Source organism: Megascapheus bottae, chromosome 24 (assembly GCF_031878675.1).
Source record: "Megascapheus bottae isolate mThoBot1 chromosome 24, mThoBot2.hap1, whole genome shotgun sequence".
In the NCBI taxonomy this organism is placed as follows: Eukaryota; Metazoa; Chordata; class Mammalia; order Rodentia; family Geomyidae; genus Megascapheus; species Megascapheus bottae.
This window is the reverse complement of record NC_143532.1, coordinates 27,953,671-27,979,901: the sequence shown is the minus strand read 5'-3', so window position 1 is coordinate 27,979,901 and position 26,231 is coordinate 27,953,671. Positions and strand designations below refer to the sequence as shown.

Here is a 26,231-nt window from a genome sequence, read left to right as displayed (position 1 = left end):
TAAAATAGGAACTTCAATATTATGAGAATGAGATAAAGTAATTAGAGACATCTATCTTAACAGCAAAATTAAATTTACCTCAACCAACACCTCAAATACATTCGTGTGCCAGACTGCTCGCCATCCACATGGTTCAAGGACCTTCTCTAAGAATTCAGCTGTGAATTCCCTCACCTCAGAGGCTTTGCAATCAGCTACAAACAAATTAAACAGTAAGAATTGAAAATGCACAAAGTACACAGAAGTTAATGAATACGTTTAAATCTACTTTTTCAGAACCAATAACTAACAACCTGAGGGACAATCTACAAATAAAATTAAAAGACAAAAGAAGCAAAAAAGAACTTACCTAAAATGTAATCCTGATAGACCTGGAAACGCTCGTAGAACAAAAGTTGACTCGTTTGAAAAACTTCTGGGAAAAGAGTTTTTCCTTCAGGTACAAAGCTTTGCAAAAGGGTGCCTGGCTTGTCACAATAATTACCGTCATGGCATGAATCTTCATCTTGGAATAAACCGAATGAATAACAAATATAAGCAGGTTCAATTATCCCAGAATTTCAAGTGCCTATAGAATACTCTTCTACAAAACACAAATAAGAGTGTTATGGTGCAGTTGAAAGGCTGTGTATGACAAACCTACAGCTAGCATTATACTTACTGGTGAAAAGCTAAAGACATTTCCTCTAAAATCAGGAATGAGAAAAGAGGAAGTCCACTCTCTCCACTTCTCTTCAATAGTCTTAGAATTCCTAGCCAGAGCAATAAGGCAAGAAGCAAGCATAAAGGGGATCCAAATAGAGAAAGAGGAAGTGAAACTTTCCCTCTTTGCAGATGACATGATTCTGTATTGAAAGACTCCACTCCTAAGTTACTCAGAGCTGATGTGAAACTTTGGCAAAGTAATGGGGTATAAAATTAACTCTCAAATATAAATGGCTTTTCTGTATGCTAACAATGAGAACAGCAAGGCAGAAATCAGGAAAGGAACATCTTCTGCAATAGCCTCAAAGAAAACAAAATACTTAGAATTATCTTAACTGAGGATGTAAACAATCTTTATGATGAAAACTTTAAAAACATGAAAAAGGAAATTAAAGCAGAACTAAGGAAGTGAAAAAATCTCCCATGCTCCTGGATTGGAAAAATTAACATTGTGAAAATGCCAATCCTGCCAAGGGTTATCTACAAATTCAATGCAATACCATCAATATCCCAATGTCACTCTTTAATGAAATAGAGGAAGCAATCCAAAAATTCATATGGAATAATAAAAGACCCCATATAGCAAAAACAGTCCTTAGCAGAAAGAACAACACAATATCAATATCAAAACTTTGGACCCTATTACAGAGTTATAGTAACCAAAACAGCTTGGTACTGGCACAAAGAACAGGCATGAGGAGCAATGAAATAGAACTGAAGACCTAGAAATCAACCCGCAGACCTATGACCACCTAATCTTTGATAAGGAAGCAAAAAAAAAGAAAAAATAGGATGGAAGAAAGACAGCCTCTTCAACAAGTGGTGCTGGCAGAATTAGTTAAGAATCTGTAGAAACTAAAGTTGGATCCTTCTATGTCACCCTGCACCAGGATTAATTTCAAATGGATCAAAGACCTTGAGATAAAAGCAGATACCCTGAAAACTTTACAAGAAAGAATAGGAGATACACTAGGTCTCCTTGGCACAGGTTGAAATTTTCTAAATAAAGGCCTAGAAACGCAACAAATTAAAGAAAGTTTGCACAAATGGGACTGTATTAAACTGCAGAGCTTCTGTATGGCAAAGGACATACCTAGCAAGTTAAATAGAAAGCCCACAGCGTGGGAGGAGATCTTTACTAGCCATAAAACAGACAAGGGCTTCCTATCTAAATAAACCTACAGCTAAAAAAAAAACAGAACCTCTCCAAAACAAATCCTCAAAGAAACAACCATCCCATTAAAAGGTGGACTAAAGACATAGAGACTTCTCTGAAGAGGAAATAAGAATGGCCTATAGACACATGAAGAAATGCTCAACATCTCTGGCCATAAAAGAAATGCAAATCAAAACAACTTTGAGATTCCACCTCACTCCAGTTAGAATGGTCATGATCAAGAAATCTAATAACAAGGGGCCTGGAGTTTGGCCTAGTGGTAGAGTGCTTGCCTAGCATGCACAAAGACCTGGGTTCAATTCCTTGGTACTATATACATAGAAAAAGCCAGACGTGGTGCTGTGGCTCAAGTGGTAGAACATGAGCCTTGCAAAAGCCCAAGGACAGTGCTCAGGCCCTGAGTTCAAGCCCCAGAACTGGTGCAAGAAAAAAAAAAAAAGACAGAAATACTAATAACAACAGATTCTGGTGGGAATGTGGCCAGAAGGGATCACTACACTACTACAATACTACACTGTTGGTAGGAGTGTAAACTCATTCAACCACTCTGGAAAACAGTATTGTGATTCCTCAAAAGTTTAAACACAGAACTCCCTTATGATCCAGCAATCCCACTCCTTGGCATTTACCCAAATGTCCAGAAACAAAGGCATACTAAGGGCAGGTGCAGTGGCTCATGCCTGTAATCGTCACTACTCAGGAGGCTGAGATCTGAGGATCAAGGTTCAAAGCCAGCCCTAGCACTAAAGTCCTTGAGACTCATCTCCAATTAACCACTAGAAAACCAGAAGTGATACTGTGGCTCAAGGGGTAGGGTGGCAGCATTAAGCTGAAGAGCTCAGGGACAATGACGAGGCCCAGAATTCAAGCCCCACAATCGGCCAAAAAAGAAAAAGAAAAAAAAAAGCATACTAAACTTACCAGCACAACGATATTTGTTGTAGCATTATGTACCACAGCTAAGATATGAAACCAATCCAGATGCCCCTTAGTAGATGAATAGATCAAGAAGATGTGATACTTGCAGCCAGGAGTTTGGCCTAGTGGTAAAGTACTTGCCTAGCATGTACAAGGACATATATTCGATTCCTCAGTACCACATACACAGAAAAAGCCAGAAATGGTGCTGTGGCTCAAGTGGTAGAGCACTAGCCTTGAGGAAAAACCCCAAAGATAGTACCCAGGCCCTTAGCTCAAGCCCAGGACTGGCAAAAAAAAAAGATATGGTACTTATCCACAATGGAATTCTATGCTGCCATAAGAAAGAATGGCATCACTCATTCATAAAGAAATGGAAAGACTTGGGGAAAAAAAATCATATTAAGTGAAGTAAGCCAGACCCAAAGGAACATAGGCTCCATGGTTTCCCTCATTTGTAATAATTAGTACACATCTAGGACTCTCCTAGCAGAAGATCACAATAGCTCAAAAGCTATATACATATGGTCATATAGGATGAGACTAAACAAAATGAAGTCTCAGTTATGGAAACAAGGTTTACCTTTGTGATTGTTGCTCTTAATGTAATATGTGCAGTTATTTCTTTCCTTTTATGCCTCTTATGGTTAATCTCATGTGGTTACTGTATCTGCTTTGTTACCTGCTATATTATATATATGTTTATTTATTTGAACTAGGGAAGGGGGTAAAACAAGATGATAGGAAGTGGGGGAAGGGAAAGTGGGAGAAAAACATGGGAAGGGGTATCAATATTAAAGAAGTAATATACCCACTACCTGACAAATGTAACTGTAACCTCTCTATACATTACCCCCACAATAAAAAAAAATTAAAAAGATGCTCTGTTTATCTCTATTGCTACCAGAAGAAACTGCATTTCAAACATTAAAACACAAATTCTACTTCAAAGCAATAAAAGCTTTAGATTTGTCACAAATTTTATTGTTATTGTTGTTGCTATTCTATTATGAAGAAAAGGATTTTTGATGGTCATGGCGCTTGAACTCAGGGCTTGGTACTGTCTCTGAGCTTTTTTGCTCAAGGCTACTACTGTACCACTTGAGCCACAGCTCTACTACTAGATTTTTTTCTTTTGGGGTGCAGGGGTGCACTTAATTGAGTATCATTGGGTTTCCTGCTTTGAACTACGATACTCATATTTCAACCTCCTGAGAAGCTAGGATTACAGCTGTAAACCACAAGCACCCAGCTAAGGATTATTTTTTAATTCAGTGGGAACAACTCAAATTATCTTTCAAAGATAAGTTATGACTTTTATTTATACTATAATACTAAGTTTTAATGGTCACGTATCTTAAAGAATCCCCATCCCCCCCCAAAAAAACCCAATTCCTTCCATCAAACTGTATTAAAAGAGAGATCAAGGAGGGAAAGTGGAAAAAAAAAAAAAAACATGGAAGGGGATAACAATATTCAGCAAAAAATGTATTCACTACCTTATATATGTAAACTGTAACCCCTCTGTTCATCACCCTGACAATAAAATTTAATTAAGGGAGGAGGGAGAGTGGGGAGGGGAGGAGGAGAGGGAGAGAGCTAAAAGAGTGAAAGTGAGCTAGGAGCGTGGCCTAGTGGTAGAGTGCTTGCCTAGCATGCATGAAGCCCTGGGTTTGATTTCTCAGTACCACATACACAGAAAAAGCCAGAAGTCGTGCTGTGGCTCAAGGGGTAGAGCACTAGCCTTGAGAAAGCTCAAGGACAGTGCCTTGGCGCTGAGGTCAAGCACCAGGACTGGCAAAGAGAGAGAGGGATCAGCTTTTCTATACTCTATCTCAAAGGGGTTTAGGCTTCCCTTTATTTTCTATAGTGTGAGTTTGACAATGGCCTCTCAATACACAGGGATGAAGTTTTTAACAGATATTAAATGTGATATTTCACCTCCCCATACCCTCTCCCCCCAACTCCCATTGGCTTCTTCCAAGCACAATGTCATATATGAGAGAGAAAAAAATGTGATGTATTTCTGGATCTGGCCTATTCTGCTGAATATCATGACCTCCAATTTCACAGATTTCCTGCAAATGACACAATTCTGTTTTTCTTTATGGCTGAATAATATTCATTCTGCTGACAGACACCTACGATTGATTATTCCATAGTACAGCTGTGAATAATACTGCATTAATGTGTCTCTATTGTAGACTTGAATTTCTTCAGATATTTAAAATATTCAAGAGTGATACAATTCAGGATTCTTTTTAGTTTTTCTGAGTTTGATTTTGGTTTTCTTGTGCCAGTACTGGGCTTAAACTCAGGGTCTCATGCTCTTGTTTAACATTTTTATTCAAGTCCAGTCATAACTCCACTCCCAGCAAAAGCTGGCTGATTGAACATAGAGTCTCTCAGATTTGTATGACTGGTCTGGCTTTGTACTTCCATCCTCAGAGTAACTAAATGTTTACAGGTGTGAGCTACCTGCAACTGGCCTTATTTATAGTTTTCTGAGGAACCTCTACACAACTATGTATCAGAGGTAGTTTTGTTGTTGTTGTTTGAGGGTTATGAAGTTTTATTTGTGAGAGGGGTTGGTGCTGGGATTTGAACTCTAGATCTGTACTGACAAGGCAAGCAGTGAGCCACTCTCACAGCCCAGGCATCCTTAATAATGCATACAGTTTACTTACTTAAAACTACTAGTTTCCTCAATAATTCCAAGGACTGTATTTAAGGGAAAGATCAGAAAGTATAAACAACCCTAGGTTTGGGTAGTAAGTAATTATGCTTCATAAAATATGATTTGGCCAGAATCCTTATCTAATTCAGTACAATAAGACATTTTTTAATAGACATTTTAATTAACAGACTAAAGAAGCAAAGACAGGCTGGGAATGTGGCTTAGTGGTGAGTGCTTGCCTAGCATGGATGAAGCCCTGAGTTCAATTCCTCAGAACCCCATAAACAGAAAAGGCCAGAAATGGCACTGTGGCTCAAGTGGTGGAGTACTAGCCTTGAGCAAAAGAAGCTCAGGGACAGTGCCCAGGAAAAAAGAAAAAAGAAGAGCAGCAGAAGCAGAGACAATGGTGGTAGTCTTTAGACTGGCAGAGTGGTTTCCAGATGTGTTTTCAGGGTAAGTGTGTAATACTATTCTTAGTAGCACTCCACATCTTCCTTTATTTTCTCCTTCATTCCATTTCTTTGTCATTGTTCAGATCATCAAAATTACCACGTACTCAAGGGATTGCTGCTCATGAATTCTTATCACATACCACCATCCTGTGACCATCTCTCTATGCCTCAGCTTACCTGTCTATAAAGAATATAAAAATAGCCAGGTGCTGGTGGCTCACATCTGTAATCCTAGCTACTCAGTAGGCAGAGATCTGAGGTTCCTGGTTCGAAATCAGCCTAGGCAAGAAGGTCCATAAGACTATTATTTCCAGTTAACTACAAAAAAAAGCCAGAAATGAAGCTGTGATTCAAGTGGTAGAACAGAAGCCTTGAACAGAAAAAGACTGAGGATAGGGCCCAGGCCCTGACTTCAAGTCCAGAATTGGTTAAGAAAAAAAAAATTAAATTAAAATTTTAAAGAGCCGGGCATGGTGGCTCATGCCTGTAATTCTAGCTACTTGGGAGGCTGAGATCTGAGGATCGAGGTTCAAAACCAGCCCGGACACTAAAGTCCATGAGACTCTTAACCACTAGAAAATTAACCACTAGAAAACCAGAAGTGGCATTATGGCTCAAGGGGTAGGGCAGTAGCCTTGAGCTGAAGAGCTCAGGGACAACACCCAGGCCCAGAGTTCAAGCCCCATGACCAGCAATAAAAATAAATACAAAAAATAAAAGAATATGCCTATTTCAATTAAAAGAATTAAAGAAGTAATTTCTTAATTATTTACAATAGCAACTGTGTGGGGGGGTGTATGTGAGCAGGTACCGTCTGTGGTATGCTCTAGTGTGTGGTGTGCATGCCAGGTAGATGGGGCTTGAACTAAGGGCTCAGGGCTCACTTGGCTCAGGGCTGACAAGGCTGGCATTCTACCACTCAAGGACACCTCCACTTTTGGCTGTTAAATCGCAGACAGGAATTTCACGAACTTTCCTGCCCTGTCTAGTTTCAAACTGTGATCTATGCCTCCTTAGTAGCTAATATTACAGATGTAAGTCAAAAGCACTGTTTCTTTCCTACTTTCATTTTGTTTTGCCATCTTTGCTGATTTCTAAGATGTTCAAAATGATGTTTGATGACCACACAGTAAAGCTAACATTTCTATCATCTCACATTAGCTTAATTTTTACAGTAACACTGTATTTTGAACATCTCCAGAACTTATTAACTAAAAGTGTCATCTGACCATCATCTCATTTCTCCCATCCACTAGCAACTTTCATATAAGGTCAGTCTCTAGGTTCAGCTTTTCTAGATTCCATATAAAAGTAATAACAGAATATTTGTCTTTCTTGCCAACCATATAAAAAATAAACAGTTTTCCTAGAGGGAAAACTGAAGCTAAACGACTTTTGCCGGCGCCGTGTAGGTTAGTTGCACCGCACTTGTGTCCCTAGTACTAAACTACTTCCACTACACAATATAAATGTCAGAAGACAGAGTAATGGGTGAGGGCCCAGGAGTTTGGACTAGTGGTGGAGTGCTTGCCTAGCATGCATAAAGACCCGGGTTCGATTCCTCGGTTCCACATACACAGAAAAAAGCCAGAAGTGGTGCTGTAGCTCAAGTGGTAGACTCTAGCCTTGAGAAAGCGCAAGGACAGTGCTCAGGCCCTGAGTACAAGCCCCAGGACTGGCAAAAAAAAAAAAAACAACAGGTAATGAGGGAGCATGGATGTGGATGTGGCTCCGTGGTGGCTAGCTTGCCTAGCACATGCAAGGCTTTGGGCTGCCAAAAACAAATACACACAAACAGAAGCAAAGAAACAAACATACACACACATAACTACACGTACACATAGATACACCGATAGATGATATGGATAGACAACAAATTCACCCACCTATCCACAGACACAGGAAGGATAGACAGGCAGACAAGAAGGGAATTCACCTAGGAAAAGGTAGCAAAGGCCTGAGAACGCAGACGCGGTTCCACGTTCCTCCCGCGTCTACGCGGGGCAGGCTCTCCTGACTCAAGCAGGCCGCCCTCCTGCGGGGCTCAAGGGCGGAGAGAAGGGCCGGTTTCCCCTAAAAGGGAAGTTCTCACTTCCCTTTTTTGGAGACTCTGAGAAGCAGATGAAGGGACGACAGGAAAGGAGCGCTTGCTCCCGGCATCCAGGAGGCTGGGCGCCCCAGGTCCGTTCGCTCCAGTGGCGGGAAACCCAGACGGAGGGTGGAGGGAAGGTGGAGCTCCCGGGACCCCAGAGTAGGAGTGGAGTCCCCCGGCCCACACCGCCACCGCCGCCGCCGCCGCCGCCATTCCCGCCACCCCAGGCCACCCCAGCCTCCACCGCGAACACCCTCCCGACGCGGCGGCGCTTACTTTTCTCCAGGGGTTCCAAGTTCTCCCCAGCGGCGCAGACAGCACGCTTCCCCGCCATGGCCTCCCGCTCCGGGTTGTCACCTGCCCGCAATTCGTCAGCCATTTCAAATTTCTGCGCGAGTCGACCCGGGCGTTGATACAATGACGAAGTCACCTCCGATTGGCTAGCCCGACAGACGCTGTTTCCGGAGTCCCGCCCCTCCAGCCTCCGCGTTGGCGACACCTACTGTCTGGAGGACCGCGGCGCTCTTCCAATTTCGGTAGCTGAGATCAAGTTGAGAAAAGATGTTAAGACTTAACACTTGGGATGACTTATCAAAAAAAAAAAAAAAAAAAAAGCCACGCCAGGAAATTGGGCACAATAGAAAAGATAGTAGACTTACAGTTAAAAACAACAACAACAATGTAGTATTTAGACTTCTTTCAACCATTACTAGTTACGTTACCTTGAGCTAGTCATTTCACCTCTCATAGAGCAGCTGGTCGCCAGTGGCTCACGCCTGCAATCCTAGCCACTCAGAAGACTGAGATCTGAGGATCGTGATTCAAAGCCAGCGCCGCACGAAAGTCTATGAGTCTCATTTCCAGTTCACCACCAAAAAACAGAGGTGGTGCTTTTGCTGAAGTGGTAGAGCACTATCCTTGAGCTGAGGGTTCAAGTCCCATGACCAACAGGAGAGAGAGAGGGGGAAGGGGTGCGAGGTGGGGGGAGAAAGAGAAAAAACTGAAGAGCAGGTGTGGCTTAAGTAATCGAGCACTTACCTTCAGGATTTGAGCTGAAAAAAACTCAGGAACAGAGCCCAGGCCCTGAGTTCAAGTGCCAGGACTATCACACACACACACACACACACACACACACACACACACACACACACACAATTTTATCTCTGAGGTTTTTGTGACAGTTCTGGGAGAGACTCTTACTACAGCTGGATTTGACCCATAAGCCTCAGATCTTAGCCTCCTGAGTGTTAGGTCCCCCTGGAAGAAATGACTTCTTCCCTTGGGGCTCTCCCCCTGCACTCTGGAAATCCCCACCCAGCACCAGTAACCCTGGCAACTGGCATGCCTGGGGGCAGTGGGAGGTCCCCCAGTCTGAGGTATTTCCCCATCCTGTGAGATGACATCCACTTCACCTACATAAATAATCTCTCACTTTCCTCCATAAATCCTCTTGCTCCATCCTATTCTATCTTGGGCAGCAGGAGGTCTGCTCTCTCCTCACACAATAAACCCTCCTCCCCCGAACTAAATGGAGTTTCCTTTCTGCAGACCATACACTGAGAAACTAGGCCATGCTCCCGGTGTAAGAATTTTAGCATGGCCTAGTGGTAGCGTGCTCACCTAGCATGCACAAGGCCCTGGATCCGTATCCCCGGAACCACACACACAGAAAAAGCCAGAAGTGATGCTGTGGCTCAAGTGGCAGAGTGTTAGCCTTGAGCAAAAAGTGTCCAAGGACAGTGCCCAGGTACTGAGTTCAAGCCCCAGAACTTGCAAAAGAAAAAAAACCCAGACATTCTTAATTAAAAAATTTGTTAACTCAACTGAGCAAGGTGGCTCATACCTGTAATCCTAGCTACTCAGGAGGCTGAGATTTGAGGATCAAGGTTCAAAAGGACCTAAGACTCATCTCCAATTAACCTCTAGAAAACAGAAAGTGGGGCTTGGCTCAAGGGGTAGGGTGGTAGCCTTGAGCTGAAAAGCTCACTGACAATGCCCAGACTCAGGGGATAGGGGTAGGGTGATCGCCTTGAGCTGAAGATCTCAGGGACAGCACCCAGGCCAAGTTCAAGCTCTATGAACCACTAAAAAAATTTTGTTAATTGAACTAACAAATTCAGATTTTTCTGTGAAAATTCTAATGTTAAACTGTCAGAAACTTTTTTTAACCTTTCAAATACTATTCAAGCCAGAAAAAAAAATCCCTAAAGTAATTTTCTCATGGCCTACCAAATTGGAACCATTCTCTGAATCTTCACTACTCAAAGTCTAGTTCAGGGGCCACAACTTTTATAATTCTTGCTACTTAGGAGGCTGAGATCTGAGAATCAAAGAATCCAGCCTAAGCAGGAAAGTCAATGAGACTCTTGTCTCAAATGAATCACCAAAAGAAGTGTGGCTCAAGTGGTATAATGCCAGCCTGGAGTGAAAGAGCTTAAGTATAGCACACAGGTCTTGAGTCCAAGCCCAGCACACACACACACACACTTACTAGGGACCAATGGCTCACTCCTGTAAAATCTAGCTATTCAGGAGACTGAAAACAGAGGACTGCAGTTAAAAGACAGCCTTGGGCAAGGAAAATTGCTGAGACTCTTATCTCCAATTAACCTCCAACAAGTCCAAAGTAGGGGTATAATTCGAGTGGTAGAACATTAGCCTTGAGCAAAAGCTAAGGGACAGCACCCAGGCCCTGAGCTCCAGCCCCAGTACCAGAACAACAACGATAACCAAGCTTAGCACTGGTGGCTCATACCAATAATTTTAGCTACTCAGGTATTGAGACCTAGGATTGAAGCTCAAAGCCAGCCAGAGAAAATTCCGAAGTCTCTTGTTTGCAATTAACTACCACCTCCTCTCTCCCAGCCCCCACCCCAAAAAAAACAAATCCAGAAGTGAACCTGTTACTTGAGTGATGGAATGCTAGACATGAGCAAAAACGTGCAGGCCCAGTGTTCTAACTCCAACATTGACAAAAACTATGCAGTCTCTCCAGGCACCCGGGGCTCGTGACTGTAATCTTAGATATTCAGAAGGCTGGTGGGGGGGTGGGGGCTAGAGAAATTTTGTTTGAGGATAGGTTTGACAGGAAAGTTTGCTGGAGTCTGTCTCCAAAATAACCAACAAATGGAAGGACTGAAGGCATGACACAAGTAATAGAAAACCAGCTTAGTGTGAGGCTTTGAGTTCCAAGGCCAGTATTTAAAAAAATTTCTCCTTCTCTCTTTGACCCTAGATCCACTGGATGATACTTCATGTTTTGGAAGATCCCCAGTTCTCAGATGACATCATTCACTCTGCAGAAGCCTTCAGAACTGACCTTCTCTTGAGCCTGTTTCTATTTACACATGACTGCAGAAAACTTTCCAGTGATTCTTGCCTGTGACTCCCATCTATTCTATTGCAGAGCAAACATGCATGTCTCTGGCTCATCCCACTTCCTGGCACAGCCATAATAAGCCACCACTATTCCTACTCAGGCTGCTGAGACATTTGGACAGTACCCTTTCCCGGAAGCCAATGCCACCCCCCTCTCCCTCAAGAATAAATGGCTCCCAGATGTTCTTGATGCAAGGGTCTCAAATACCCACATCCAAAGAAAGCAGACAGATGAGAAAGGAGGAAGTGATCACTTCTTGGTAGTCACTGGAGTAAGTCTGGCAGAGAGTGTGGGTGTGGGCCCAATGTTTCCAGCCTGGAGGACAAATGAGCAGAAGGGAAGCCAGATTGGGGGTGTAGGGCATCCTTTTCCAAACCAACTTTCCAACTTCCTTAGTGGCAGAAACAGGCTTAAGGATAATGTGCTGACTATTGCACTGTGTCAGAAACAGTGAGATCTTGAAGACAAATGCCAGTTCATATTCCTCTTTGTGTGTGTGTGTTATTTTTTAACTTTTTTCGTTTTCCGTTTGCCATTCCTGGGGCATGAACTCAGGCCCGAACACTGTCCTTAGACTTTCTCAAAGCTTGAGCTCTGTCACTTGAGCCGCAGCACCATTTCCAGTTTTTTCTGTGTATGTGGTACTGAGGAATCAAACCTGGGATTTTGTGCATGCTAGGCAAGCACTCCACCACTAAGCCAAACTCCCAATTCAATTTTTTTCTTTTTTATTTAATTTTATTGTCAGGGTGATATACAGAGGGGTTACAATTACATATGTAAGGTAGTGAGTACATTGTTGGACATTGTTAACCCCCCCAAGTTGTTTCTCCACTTTTCTTCTCCCCACCCCTCCACAGTGTTGGAGAGTTAATTTCAAAAATATTGTCTTGTGTGTCCTCTTTTTATTTTAAACAAAGAAAGAGAGACCAAGTAAATTACCTCACGGTGCAACTAATGCTGCTATAAAAACAGGAACAAATCAAAGCCAAAACTACTGGAGGACCAGAAATCAATGAGTACATTCCCACTGTCTCCACTGGGAATCAGTGCCCAATAGCCACTCACTCTTACTGGGCAGACCTCTCCACGCAAACCCTAAATGCAAAAAAAGCCTGGAAAAAATATCATTCATGCCCTGAAGACGAACAACTGCCAACCCAGACTGATATATCCCGCAAAACTAGCATTTACATTTGAGGGAGAAATAATATTTCATGCCAAAGAGAAGCTATATGAATACATGCACACTAAACCAGCATTACAAAAAATATTAAATAATCAAGAACAAATTGCAGAACAGCAAGAACCCCCATCAAGAAGCAATCACCTATAAATCACTAAACACAAAAGTGGAAAAAGAGAGAATGACAGAGAGAGGGGGACAGAGAGATACAGAGAGAGACAGAGACAGAGAGAGACAGACAGAAACACAGAAGGAAAAATAAATAATGACAAAGGACACTAACCACTTCTCCATAATTTCCCTAACTGTGAATGGGTTGAATAATCCAATCAAAAGACACAGAAAAGCAGATTGGTTTAGGAAGCAAGACCCATCAATTTGTTGTCTCTAAGAGACCCACCTCACGACCAACAAACTCCAAGTGAAGGGATGGAAAAGAATTTTCCACTCTGTGCAAAAAGCAATCGTAGCAATCTTCATATCTGACAAAATTAACTTCTCACTAAAATCAGTACATTAAGATAAAGATGGCTACGACATATTAGTAAAGGGGTCAATCCATAACCAGAATATTACAGTTACAAACATTTACTTCCCCAACATGGGAACATCTAAGTATGTCAAACAAACTCTCCTAGAATTACAAGACAAAATAGATCCAAACACAGTCATAGTGGGAGATTTCAATACACCCTTTCACCAAAAGACAGATCAGCTCAGCTAAAGATAAGCAAAGACACCTCTGAGCTAAACAGCACCATAGCCCAGCTGGGCTAAACAGACATATACAGAGGCTTCCACCCAACAGCAAAACACTATATATTATACTCAGCAGCCCACAGAACATAGGACAAAATAGATTATATAATAGTTTACACAAAGAACCTAAGCAGATACAATAGGCCTGATATAATCACCTGCATTCTATCTGATCACAGTGGAATCAGACTAGTTCTAAGCAACATAGTAAAGGGTAAAAAATATTCAAACACTTGGAAGCTGAATAACACACTTCTGAATAACTCCTGGGTTACAGGACAAATTAAAGAAGAAATTCAAAACTTTCTTGAATGTAATGACAATCAAGATATACCACAAAGGAACTTATAGAACACAGCAAAAGCAGTCTTCAACTCAAACCTAGTACTCTACCACTTTGAGCCACAGCACCACTAACAAAAGCAGTCTTAAGGGGAAAATTTGTCACACTAGGAGCCTATATTAAAAACACAGAAGAAACTCATGTAAACAACCTGAAGAAGCAATTCAAGCACCTAGAGGAGCAAGAAGAAGTTAACTCTAGAACAACTAGAAGGACAGAAATAACAAAAATAAAATCAGAAGTATCAGGGATTGAAATAAGATCTACTATACATAAAATTAATAAATCATAAAGTCGGTTCTTTGAAAGAGTCAAGAAAATTGAGAGACCCCTGGCAGATTAATTTTTTTAAAAGGAGAGGGTAGATTCAATAAACAAGATTAGAGATCGTAGGGGGAAAATCACGACTGACATTCAAGAAACTCAGTCCATGGCTGGAAATTCAGCCCAGTGATAGAGTGCTTGCCTAGCATGTACGAAGACCTAGGATCAATTTCTAGGTACCAAATACATAGAAAAGGCCAGAAGTGGTGCTGTAGCTCAAGTGGTAGAGCTCTAGCCTTGAGAAGGCTAAGGAGAGGGCTCAGGCCCTGAGTTCAAGTCCCAGGACTGGAAAAAAAAAGAAAAAAGAAAGAAAAGAAATTCAGTACATTAAGAAGAATTACTTCCGGGGCCTATATTCAATGAAACAGGAAAATGTAGTAGAAATGGATGTTTTTTTAAATAAACATAGGATACCCATATTGAAACAAGAAGAGATAAGTCAACTGAACAAATTGATTTCATAAAATGAGATAGCGGAAGCAATCAGAGACATGCCAACCAAAGAGCCCAGGTCAAGATGGTTTCACCACGGAATTCTATAAGGCTTTTTTTTTTTTGCCAGTCCTGGGCTTGAGCTCAGGGCCTGAGCACTGTCCTTGGACTTTCTCAAGGCTAGAGCTCTACCACCTGAGCCCAGCACCACTTCCGGCTTTTTTTTTTTTGTATGCATGTGGTACCAAGGAATCAAACCTGGGTCTTCGTGCATGCATACTAGGCAAGCACTTTAACCATTAGGCCAAACTCCCAGCCCGGAATTCTACAAGACTTTTAAAGACAAATTAATACCTATACTCTTGAAACTCTTCCAAAAAATAGAAGAAGGAGCGATGCCGAACTCATTTTACAAAGCTAATATCAAACTCATCCCCAAACCAGGGAAAGACCCAACAAAAAAGAGAACTATAGACCAATCTCTCTAATGAACACAGACAGACACAAAGCTCCTCAATAAAATACAAGCCCACAGAATCCATAAACAAATTTTAAAAATTATATACCAGTAGGCTTCATTCCACAGATGAAAGGCTGGCTAACATTCACAAATCAATTAACATAATACATCATTTCAATAGACCTAAGGTTAATAATCATATTATAATTTCTCTGGATACCGAGAAGGCATTTGACAAAATACAGCATCCATGCATCTTGAAAGCACTAGAGAAAATAGGAAGAGGAGGTACATTATTTAAAATAATTAAAGCCATATATGACAAAACTACAGCCAGTATCATACTAAATGGAGAAAGACTAAATGGAAAATCATTTACCCTAAAGTCAGGAACAAGACAGGGATGCCCCTCTCTCCACTTCTCTTCAATATAGTGCTGAAACTCTTAGCCAGAACAATAAGGCAAGAGAAAGACATCAAAGACATAGAGAAAGAAGAAATTAAACTATCCCTATTCATAGATGACATGATCCTATACCTGAGTGACCCAATAAACTCCACTCCAAACTCCTAGAATTAATAAACTGCTTTGGCAAAGTAGCAGGATATAAAATGAGCCTTCAAAAGTCAATAGCCTTTCTGTACACCAACAATACACAAACAGAAGGAGAAATCAAGAAAATGATCCCATTTGCAATAGCTCCAAAAAGAATAAAATATTTAGGAATTAACTTAAACAAAGATGTAAATAAATTATTTAATGAAACCTATAATAGCCTAAAGAAAGAAATCAAAGAGGATACCAGGAAATGGAAAGACATCCCATGCTCATGGATCATAAGAATCAACATAGTGAAAATGGCCATACTGCCAAAATTGATATACAATTTCAGTGCAATCCCCACCAAAATCCCAAAGACATTCTTTACTGAAATAGAAGGTGTAATGCAAAGGTTCATATAGAACAACAAAAGCCCTAGAATAGCCAAAGCAATTCTAGGCAAAAAGAGCAATTCAGGTGGCATTACAATAGCAGACTTCAAGCTCTGTTATAGATCCATAATAACAAAAACAGCATGGTATTGGCACAAAAATAGACTAGAAAATCAATGGAATAGAATAGAAGATCCAGAAACAAAACCACATACCTATAGTCAACTTGTATTTGACAAAGGAGCCAGAGATATACAGTGGAATAAACATAACCTCTTCGATTATTGCTGCTGAGAAAACTGGGCAGCCACATGCAGAAAACTAAAAATGGATCCCAGCCTGTCGCCATGCACAAACATTAACTCAAAATGGATCAAAGACCTCAATATCAGACCTGAAACCCTGAAACTGCTACATAATAGAGTAGGAAAGAAACTGGAAATAATAGGCACAGGCAAAAACTTCAACAAAGTCCCAGAGACACAGCAGATTGGAGGGATTAGACAAATATGACTACCTAAAAATAAAAAATTTCTGTACAAAGACATAGCTAAAGTAGAAAGACAGCCAACCAACTGGGAAAAGATATTTATCAATAATAAATCAGAAAAAAGGCTTAAAATCCAGTATCTACAGGGAACTCAAGAAACTAACGCCACCCCCCCCCAAAACCAACAAACCAATCACTAAATGAGCAATGGAACTAAAGAAAGACTTATCCAAAGAAGAAATGGCAAAAAATATGAGAAAATGCTCATCATCCATGGTCATAAAGGAAATGCAAACAAAACCAATCCTAAGATCTGACCTTACCCTAATTACAATGGCCAATATTCTGAACTCAGACAAAGACAAATGCTGGCAGGGATGTGGAAAAAGAGAAACCCTACTGCACTGCTGGTGGGAATGTAAACTAATTCTGTCATTCTGGTAGGCAGTTTGGAGGTTTCCTTAAAAACTGAAAATAGATCTTCCCTACAATCCTGCCATACCACTCGTGGGCATCAACCCGGAGCATCATAACCCAGGATATGATAAGGACACCTGCTCAGCCATGTTCATCTCTGCATTAGTCACAACAGCCAAGTGATGAAAATAACCCAGATGCCCCACTACAGATGAATGGATAGAAAAAATGTGGTACATATATGCAATGGAATTCTACATAGCCAACAGACAAGATAAAATAATGGCATTCTCTGGGAAGTGGATGAAACAAGAGTGAATCATGTTGAGTGAGATGTCAATACCAAAGGAACAAACGTCACAAGGTCTCCTTCATATGTGGATATTAGATCCAAATAATAAATGAGTGATAACTCAATATTCATGTACCCAAGTGATTGTACATAGAGATTCCCTTTTTGAATTCTTGTTTGTTAAATATGACATTTGAACTATGATGTAAAAATCAGTGCTAATAAAATTTTTCTAGAAAAAAAAAGCTTGAAGTGGAGCTGTGCCTATTGAGGGAGAGAGCTAATCTTGGCTATAAAAGCTCGGAACAAAATCTAAGCACAGCGACAAGCCCCAGGACTAGTACAAAAATAAAATAGGTAAGAGGCTTGTTTAGTATGTAATTCATCTTAAAGAATCTTTCTAAGTTTATGTTTCAGGTGGGTCTGTCTCATCTTAGATTGTCAAATGTAAAGAACAACAAAGTTGTCCTTTTGTTATCTGTTAAATAACTAAAAGCTATATGATATTTATTTTTAAAATTTTAAATTTGTACTTATTACCTGACTTACAAAATGATAGCTTCTCTGTAAAATACCTTAATAATAATAAAATTGAATTAAAAAAATTTTTTTGCCAGTCCTGGGCTTGGGCTCAGGGCCTGAGCACTGTCCTTGGACTTTCTCAAGGCTAGCACTCTACCACTTGAGCCTCAGCACCACTTCCAGCTTTTTGCTATGTATGTGGTACCAAGGAATCGAACCCGGGTCTTCGTGCATGCTAGGCAAGCACTCTACCACTAAGCCAAACTCCCAGCCCGAATTTAAAATTTTTAAATCATGAATAAGATGGGAAATATCATTAATGATTTAAAAGACATAATAAAGACAATAAGATCCAGACAAAAAAAAGAAATTAAAAAGAACTTAACAGAATTCTGGGAAGATGGCAGCAGTTCAGGGTGAGTTTTTCTGAGCTCTCTCCAAGATACAAGTTTTAGCATTATACCAGAAACTTTATAGCTAAAAAATGATTCTAAGTAAGCTGTAGTAGCACAGAGATCTCAGTCAGAGAGTAAAAAGTCAGGTACCCTACTTAAGAAGACAGTTTTGAGCCCACCCCAGAGAAGCTGCGCCAAGACAAAGGCCCTGGAGTCTGAGTACTCAGCACCTCACTTACCAGCAGCACAGACCGAGTGACTACCAGAGGAAATCTTCATCCAGCTGGGTACAGACAGACACAGACAACCAAGGGGAAGTGTGAGTACCTCACTAAAGACATTCTCATTCCTGCTCATAGAATGGCATTGGGAAGCTCCTCCCCTACCAGTGGGCAGCCCCATCTTGGCTACTGGCCAAGACCTTGACAGACCAACCAACTGGAGGAAAACTGGAGCCTAAGAAGTGATGTTAGCAGCCATTTCTCAAAAACCAGTGTCAGCTTCGCTAGACAATTTGTTCCCTGCTTTGGAGAGAGCAATTCCTCCCTGGGCTGGGCAGCTTTCCTATCCCAGTAAACAAAAACAGAAGAGGCTTCACCCCTAAGTTACTTTCTGTTGAACTGGCTAAAACAATAGTGGCCCAAGGCTGGATCAGTTCTGAAGCTCACCAAGGACTCGTGATAGAATACAACTCCATTCACATTCAAGCTACTAAAAACAGCCAACTTTCTCCTGCAGGACACATAAAGCTCATTCCTGCCAGTAAGTTAACCTGGGTGAGCAGTCACAAAGACCCCAAGCCTATAAGGCAGAACTTTTTCTGCCCTATCAAGGAAACTGATTAGAAAAACCAACTAAGCCAAAACACAGGAGATAGACTTTGTAAAGCACCTGGATCCCAAATTGAGTGGAGACACAAGTTTTTCACCCCCAAAAAACTAAAGAATAGTTTTTTTTTCTAATCCTATTTTTTTAATTGTACTACTGTTTTTCATATTCATTTTTACTTGTTCCTTTTCTTCTTCTTTTTTTTCTTCTGTCATTGGGCTCATTCCTAGAAACATAGTGACAGTAAGTAGTAGTAGCCTTCCATTGTGAAAAGACCTTTTCAAATTATATTTTTATTAACTCAGTCCCCTACTTTTTGATCTTTCCATTTTTAATCTTAGTATTTCCTGTTTAAGAACTCATAATTGTGAAGTATCTTTTTTTAAATCTTTGATCTTCTATATATTTTTCTACTTTTCTTTTATTTATTCTTTTTATTTTTATTTTTATTTTTTTATTCTTTTTATTTTTTAAGTCTTTTTTTTTTTGCCAGGCCTGGGCAGAACAAGAAACTCAAGAAAAATGACAAATCAAAGAATAGCGTCCCCCACTCAAATTAATTAAACAGGCAACAGAGCAGTCAAAGGGAAACCTAGAGAAGAATCCTCTAAATGCTATGCAAATGCAATTGGTAACGATGATCAATGAAAAGTTTGAAAACATAAAGAAGGATATACATGAACGTGAGGAAACCAGTCAAAGAATAATAAAGGTATTGATAGAATCCACAACAGAAAGCTAAATTAATTTGAACAAAAGTCCAATGAAAGTAAAGTTTCTGAGGTAAAGAACTTCAAAGAGTGCACTCAAATCAAAATCAAGGAGGTAAAGAAGTCCATACACAATCTAAAACAAGAGTTGCAAGGCATCAAAAATGACCAACTAGAAGGAGGGAAGATAAAGAACAAAGTAGAAAATATTAATAGCAGATTAGACAATGCAGAAGAGAGAATCTCTGGAGTTGAAGATAACTTAGAAGTTATAGAGAAAGACCAGAAAAATGATTCCAACCAAGTCTAAGAAGTATGACAGATCTCTTTAGGAGCTCCAAGATACAATTAGGAAACCTAATTAAAGGATAATCAGTATTGAGGAGGGCCTGGAGAAGGATGTTAATGGAATTGGAAATATACCTCAGGGAATCATCTCAGAGAACTTCCCAAATATCCAAAGGACAGGCCCATTCAGATCCAAGAAACTTTCAAAACTCCAAACAGACCTGACCAGAAAAGGACATCCCACTGCCACATTATAATATGTACAGGATCAATAGAGACCAAGGAAAGGATCCTGAAAGATGTCAGGGAGAAGAGAACAATCACCTACAAAGGAAAACCAATCACAACAACCACAGATTTTTCAGCAGAGACCATGCAAGCAACAAGAGCTTGGAATGATGTATGTCATGCCCTAAGGACAAATAACTATCAAGCAAGAATACTGTACCCAGCTAGGCTCTCATTCATAGCTGAGGGAACAATAAAAAACTTCAATAGCAAGGAAAAGTTGAAACAGTACGTAGTGCCAAACCAGCATTACAGAAAATTCTCAACGATGTTCTAAACATTGAAAATCAACACAAATTTGTTACTGACAGAGAAATGGCGCCTAAAAATCATACCAGTTAATTACAGCAAGAATTAACAAGTTATAGGTCCTATTTAAATAAAAAAATGACAGGAACTAGTAAAAAATTTTCAATCCTAACCCTCAATATCAATGGCATAGACTGTCTAGTTGGATGAAAAACCAAGATCCATCTTTCTGCTGTTTTGACACATCTTGCCCCCAAAACAAACATATTTGGAGAGTAAGAGGCTGGAATAAAATCTATCAAGCTAATGGCTGCCATAAATAGATGGGAGTTGCCATCCTCATATCAGATAAAAAAGACTTTAAACTAAAATTAGTGAGAAGAGACAAAGAAGGTTATTACATACTACTAAAAGGATCACTCCTCCAGGAGGATATAACCATCCTAAATATCTACACACTTACTGCCGGAGCATCCAGCTACATCATATGGAATAATAAAAGATCCCATATAGCAAAAACAATCCTTATCAGAAAGAACAGCACAGGAGGAATATCAATATCAAAACTTTAGACCCTATTACAGAGATATAGTAACCAAACAGCTTGGTACTGGCACAAGAACAGGCATGAGGATCAATGAAATAGAACTGAAGCCCCAGAAATCAACCCGCAGACCTATGACCACCTAATCTTTGATAAGGAAGCAAAAAAAAAAAATAGGATGGAAGAAAGACAGCCTCTTCAACAAGTAGTGCTGGCAGAATTAGTACCTATAGAAAACTAAAGTTGGATCCTTCTATGTCACCCTGCACCAGGATTAATTCCAAATGGATCAAAGACCTTGAGATAAAAGCAGATACCTGGGGGGGAGGGAAATGGGTACCAAGACATGTGAAAGGGTATCAATGTATGTGAATTAATACACCTTCTATCTGGCAAATATCATGTAACCCTTTTACTAATTACAATAAAAAAAAGTAGATACCCTGAAAACTTTACAAGAAAGAATAGGAGATATACTAGGTCTCCTTGGCACAGGTTGAAACTTTCTAAATAAAGGCCTAGAAACGCAACAAATTAAAGAAAGTTTGGACAAATGGGACTGCATTAAGTTGCAGAGCTTCTGTATGGCAAAGGACATAGCTAGCAAGTTAAATAGAAAGCCCACAGAGTGGGAGATCTTCACTAGTCATACAATGGACAAAGGCCTCATATCTAAAATATATCAACAACTAAATAAATTGAATCTCTCCAAAACAAATCTTCAAAGAAACAACCATCCCATTAAAAGGTCATGCCTGTACTCCTAGCTACTCAGGAAGCTGAGATCTGAGGATCAAGATTCAAAGGGAACCAAGCACAAATGGGCTTGAGACTCTTATTTCCAATTAACCCTTAGAAAACAGGAAGTGGGTCTTGGCTCAAGGGTAGGGTGGTATCCTTGAGCTGAAGAGCACTGGTACAATGCCCAGGATCAAGAGTAGGGCGGTAGCCTTGAGCTGAAGAACTCAGGGACAGCACCCAGGCGGAGTTCAAGCCCCATGACTCACAGAAAATAATAATAATAATAATAATAAAAGGTGGATTAAAGACTTAAAGAGAGACTTCTCTGAAGAGGAAATAAGAATGGCCCACAGATACATGAAGAAATGCTCAAGATCTCTGGGCATAAAAGAAATGTAAACCAAAACAACTTTGAGACTCCACCTCACTCCAGTTAGAATGTCCATGATCAAGAAATCTAATAACAACAGATGCTAGTGGAGATGTGGCCAGGAGGGAACATTGCTACACTGTTGGTGGGAGGGTAAACTCATTCAACCACCATGGAAAGCAGTATGGCAATTCCTCAAAAGACTAAACATAGAGCATTATGACCCAGCAATTCCATTCCTTGTCATTTACCCGTATGTCCAGAAACAAGGACATACTAAAGCCACTAGCACAACAATGTTCACTGTAGCACTATTTACCATAGCAAAGACATGGAACCAATCCATATATGCTCCTCAGTAGATGACAGGATCAAGAAGATGTAGTACTTATACACAATGGAATCTGTGCTGCTATCAGAAAGAATGCCATCGCCCCATTTGTAAGGAAATGCAAAGACTTGGAAAAAATCGTATTAAGTGAAGTAAGCCAGATACAAAGGAACATAGGCTCAATGTTTTCCCTTATTTGTAATAATTAGTACAATCCTTGGACTCTCCTAGCAAAATATTACAATAGCCCAAAACCTAAGTATATAAGGTCATATAGGATGAGGCTAAATGAAAGGATCTCTAGGATATGGAAACAAGAGCTATATCTTGTGATTGTTGTTCTTAATGTACTATGTTATTTCTCTTCTCTTATGTTGCCCTTTGGTTAATCTCATATTGTTACTGTATTTGACTTTGTTACCTGGTATATTGTATATGTTTATTTGTTTATTTGAAATAGGAATGGGAAGAGAGGAAAAGAAGATGATGGGGAGGAGAGGAATGAGAACAAAAACATGAGAAGGTGTATCAATGTGTGAAAAGTAATGTACCTACATTCTGGTGAATGTAACTGTACCCCCTCTGTACCTTACCCCAACAATAAAAAATAAAATTTAAAAAATTTTAAAAAGAACTTAAAACTACACATAGAATCAGTGAAAGGGAAAACTTGTTCTTTGAAAAAAAATTAAGAAACTTGAGGTCCAGGAGTTTGGCCTACTGGTAGAGCGCTTGCCTAGCATGCATGAAGACCAGGGTTCGATTTCTCAGTACCAGAAAAAAAAAGCCAGAAGTGGTGCTGAGGCTCAAGTGGTAGAGCTCTAGCCTTAAGAAAGTCCAAAGACAGTGCTCAGGCCCTGGGCTCAAGCCCAAGACTGGCAAAAAAAAAGAAAGAAACTCAATAAACCCCTTACCTATGTTGATTTTTTTTAAAGGCGAGAAAATATTCAAATCAACAAAATTAGAGATGACAGGGGTAACATCACAACAAGCATCCAAGAAATCCAAAAGATTATGTGGGACAACTTTTAAAATCTATCCTCAGATAAGAAAACCTAGCAGAAATAGATGCATTGCTAGAGACAAGCTGCCTACACTGAACCAAAAAGATATGAAGCACTTAAACAGACATGTAACACAAAATGAGATTGGGGAACTAATAGTCTTCCAACAAGAAAAGGAATTCTTCCAACTTTTCCATGGAATACAGTACATATACACAGTGAAATTTTATTTATCCATTACAGAGACTAAGATTAAGTCATTTGTCTAGAACAAATCCTGGTAAGTAGGGGTAAGCCAAGCTCAGAGAGAGAAATGATGCATGTTTTTCTCTTATGTGGAAGCTACATCTAACTTATGTGGGACTTTAGGCATTCACACACAGACTAAAGGATAACCTTAGGTGCCAGAGCCAGCCAGCAGCGAAGTGGAATACCTGATTAGGGAGTGAGGCTGAGAAAAGAAAAAGAAAAGACATAGCTGTGAATACCCTTTGGACAACCAGCAGATACTAAAAAATTATAGGAATGTAAAGTAAATCCTTTCCTGGTATGTGGGGACTAATGTGTGTGAGGGGGAGGCAGAGAAAGTAAAGGGTATGTTCAAAATACCTACATTCATATGTAAAATGGAACAATAAAGATTGCTGCCATTGAGGAGGGACGAGGAGGAATGATGAAGGGGTGAATCTGATAAAGGTACATTGTATGTATATTTGGACATGTCGAAATGAATCATCTTTGTGTGCTGACAAAAAATGTGAGGAAGAAAATAAGAAATTTAAGTCCAAGTCCAAGTCTGTAATCCCAGCTGTTTGGGAGGAAGATATCAGAAAGGTGGTTTGAGGTGAACTCAAGCAAAATGTTTGCCGTACTGCTTCACAACCAATGCCAGGTATAGTAGCATATACCTATGGTCTCAACTAATCAGGAGGCTATAAGTATGTAGAGGCTCACCATTTGAGGCCAACTCATAGGAAAAATAAAAGCAAGAATACCTAGTGGAAACAAAAAAGAAAGAAAAACAGGCTGAGAGCATGATTTCAAGTGGTAGTGCACTTGGTTAACAGGCATCAGGCCCTGAGTTCAAGCTTCAGCCATTTAAGAATTTAAAAAATGTCGATGCGTGCCGCGATGATGCATCACTTTGGAGGCAGACTGGGAATGATCACAGACTCAAATAGCTGTAAGCAGAGGTCTTTTTTATTTCTCTCTCCTTTCTTCTTTCTCTCTGCTTCTCTTCTCCTTCCCCGGAAATCCTACACTATTTATATCCTTAAGCAGCCAATCACAATAAAGGTCATCTGTACACACAGCAAGCCTACATGGAAAGGTCTAGCGATCATGCACTATCCACAAGCATGGAAGAAACAAATCAACCAATGCAAAGAAACTCCCAGGTCAGCAAGTAATGACTCATCCTCTTTTGCGAGCTGCCAGGCGCCATCTTATCTTACTTCCTCAGGGGCTGAAAGCAATGTCTCCAACAAAAAAACCTATCAATTATCAAATAAGATGCATTAGAGTGAACAAATGCAGCAGTGGTACTCACTAGACACTATGTGGAAAATGAACTATATAACTTGTGGGTGGGGATGAGAGAGAACAAGATTGATATTGCTCAAGAAAAGGCACTCATTACCTGTCTTACATAACTGTAATCCTTCTGTATAGTACTATAATAATTATTTCAGTGGCCGAGAGCATGGACTAGTAGTAGAGTATATGCCTAGCTTTATAATAATTATTTTTTTAAAAAAGACACATTACAGTATACTGACACTATTTTATTCATGTTCTTCAAGGGAAGTTCAGCCCTTCAAACTCAAGTAGTCTTGAGTTGTCTACTTTCCTATCTCTATATAGATTTCATAGAATACATAAATGGACATGTCAACCATTTAATTCATAACCTAGTTACACATTAAAACTTGCAAAGAACATAAAAGTTTTGCTCAAGGCTATAGCTCTACCCCTGTCCCTGAGCTCTTCAGCTCCAGGCTACTGCCCTACCCTTGAGCCAAGCCCCACTTCCTATTTTCTAGAGGTTAATTGGAGATAAGAGTCTCAGATCACTGTGCCCAGGCTGGCTTTGAACCTTGATCCTCAGATCTTAGCCTCCTGAGCAGCTAATATTACAGGGGTGAGCCACCATGCCTGGCACCACGGATAATTTAATGTTATTTTTTTACAAAGATTTTTTTGGTCAGTCGTGGGTCTTTGAACTCTGGGACTGGGTAATGTCCCTGAGCTCTTCAGCTCAAGGATACTTCCCTACTCCTTGAGCCATATTGCCACTTCCAGTTTTCTGGTGATAAATTGGAGGTAAAAGTCTCACAGACATTTAGTACCCAGACCAGCTTTGAACCACAATCCTCAGATCTCAACCTGAGTAGCTAGGATTATAGGCACAGCTAAAGGTTTGTTCATTTAAGACCTTAACTGGCATTTGGCAACAGGCAGGCAGATGGTGAACTGTTAAGTGCTGTGGTAAGTAGAGAAATATCTATAAATTCCTTGCTACTTGAAGAAGGGGGGCATATGCCATGTGTGAGAGCGCTTGCCCTGACACCCCAATGGTCCATAGGCAATTAAGAGGATCATGGAATGGGCCAACTCCAGGAAAAAAGTCTCAAACTATCTAAAGAATAATTAAAGCAGAAAAAGGGCTGGATGGTTGGGTAGGCTCAAATGGTAAAGCATCTGCCATAAGGCCCACAGGTTAACTCCTAGGACAGACAGACACATTTTTTTTTTTTTTGCTTCTCCTGGAGCTTGAATTCAGGGCCTGGTCACTGTCCGAGCATTTTTTTGTTGTTGTTTTTTGTTTTTTTTTTCTCAAGGCTGACATTCTTCCACTTAACCCACAGCACCACTTCCGGCTTTTTTTGTATACGTGGAACCCAGGGCTTCGTGTATGCTAGGCAA

The 26,231-nt window shown here is 40.2% G+C and overlaps 1 protein-coding gene across 2 annotated transcripts in view; it reads right to left on the bottom strand.

The window, feature by feature from the left end:
- The window catches only part of Shcbp1 (SHC binding and spindle associated 1), a 33,134-nt gene extending 24,669 nt beyond the window's left edge, over positions 1-8,465 (bottom strand). For both annotated transcript variants that reach the window (XM_090357694.1, XM_090357695.1), the window contains exons 1-3: positions 8,298-8,465; positions 350-505; positions 79-194 (exon numbers count right to left, since the gene is read on the bottom strand). In XM_090357694.1, coding sequence (XP_090213820.1) covers positions 79-194; positions 350-505; positions 8,298-8,400 — 375 coding nt within the window. In that variant the 5' untranslated portion in view covers positions 8,401-8,465. The remainder of the gene's footprint in view (positions 1-78; positions 195-349; positions 506-8,297) is intronic.
- Between the last annotated feature and the right edge of the window lie 17,766 nt (positions 8,466-26,231).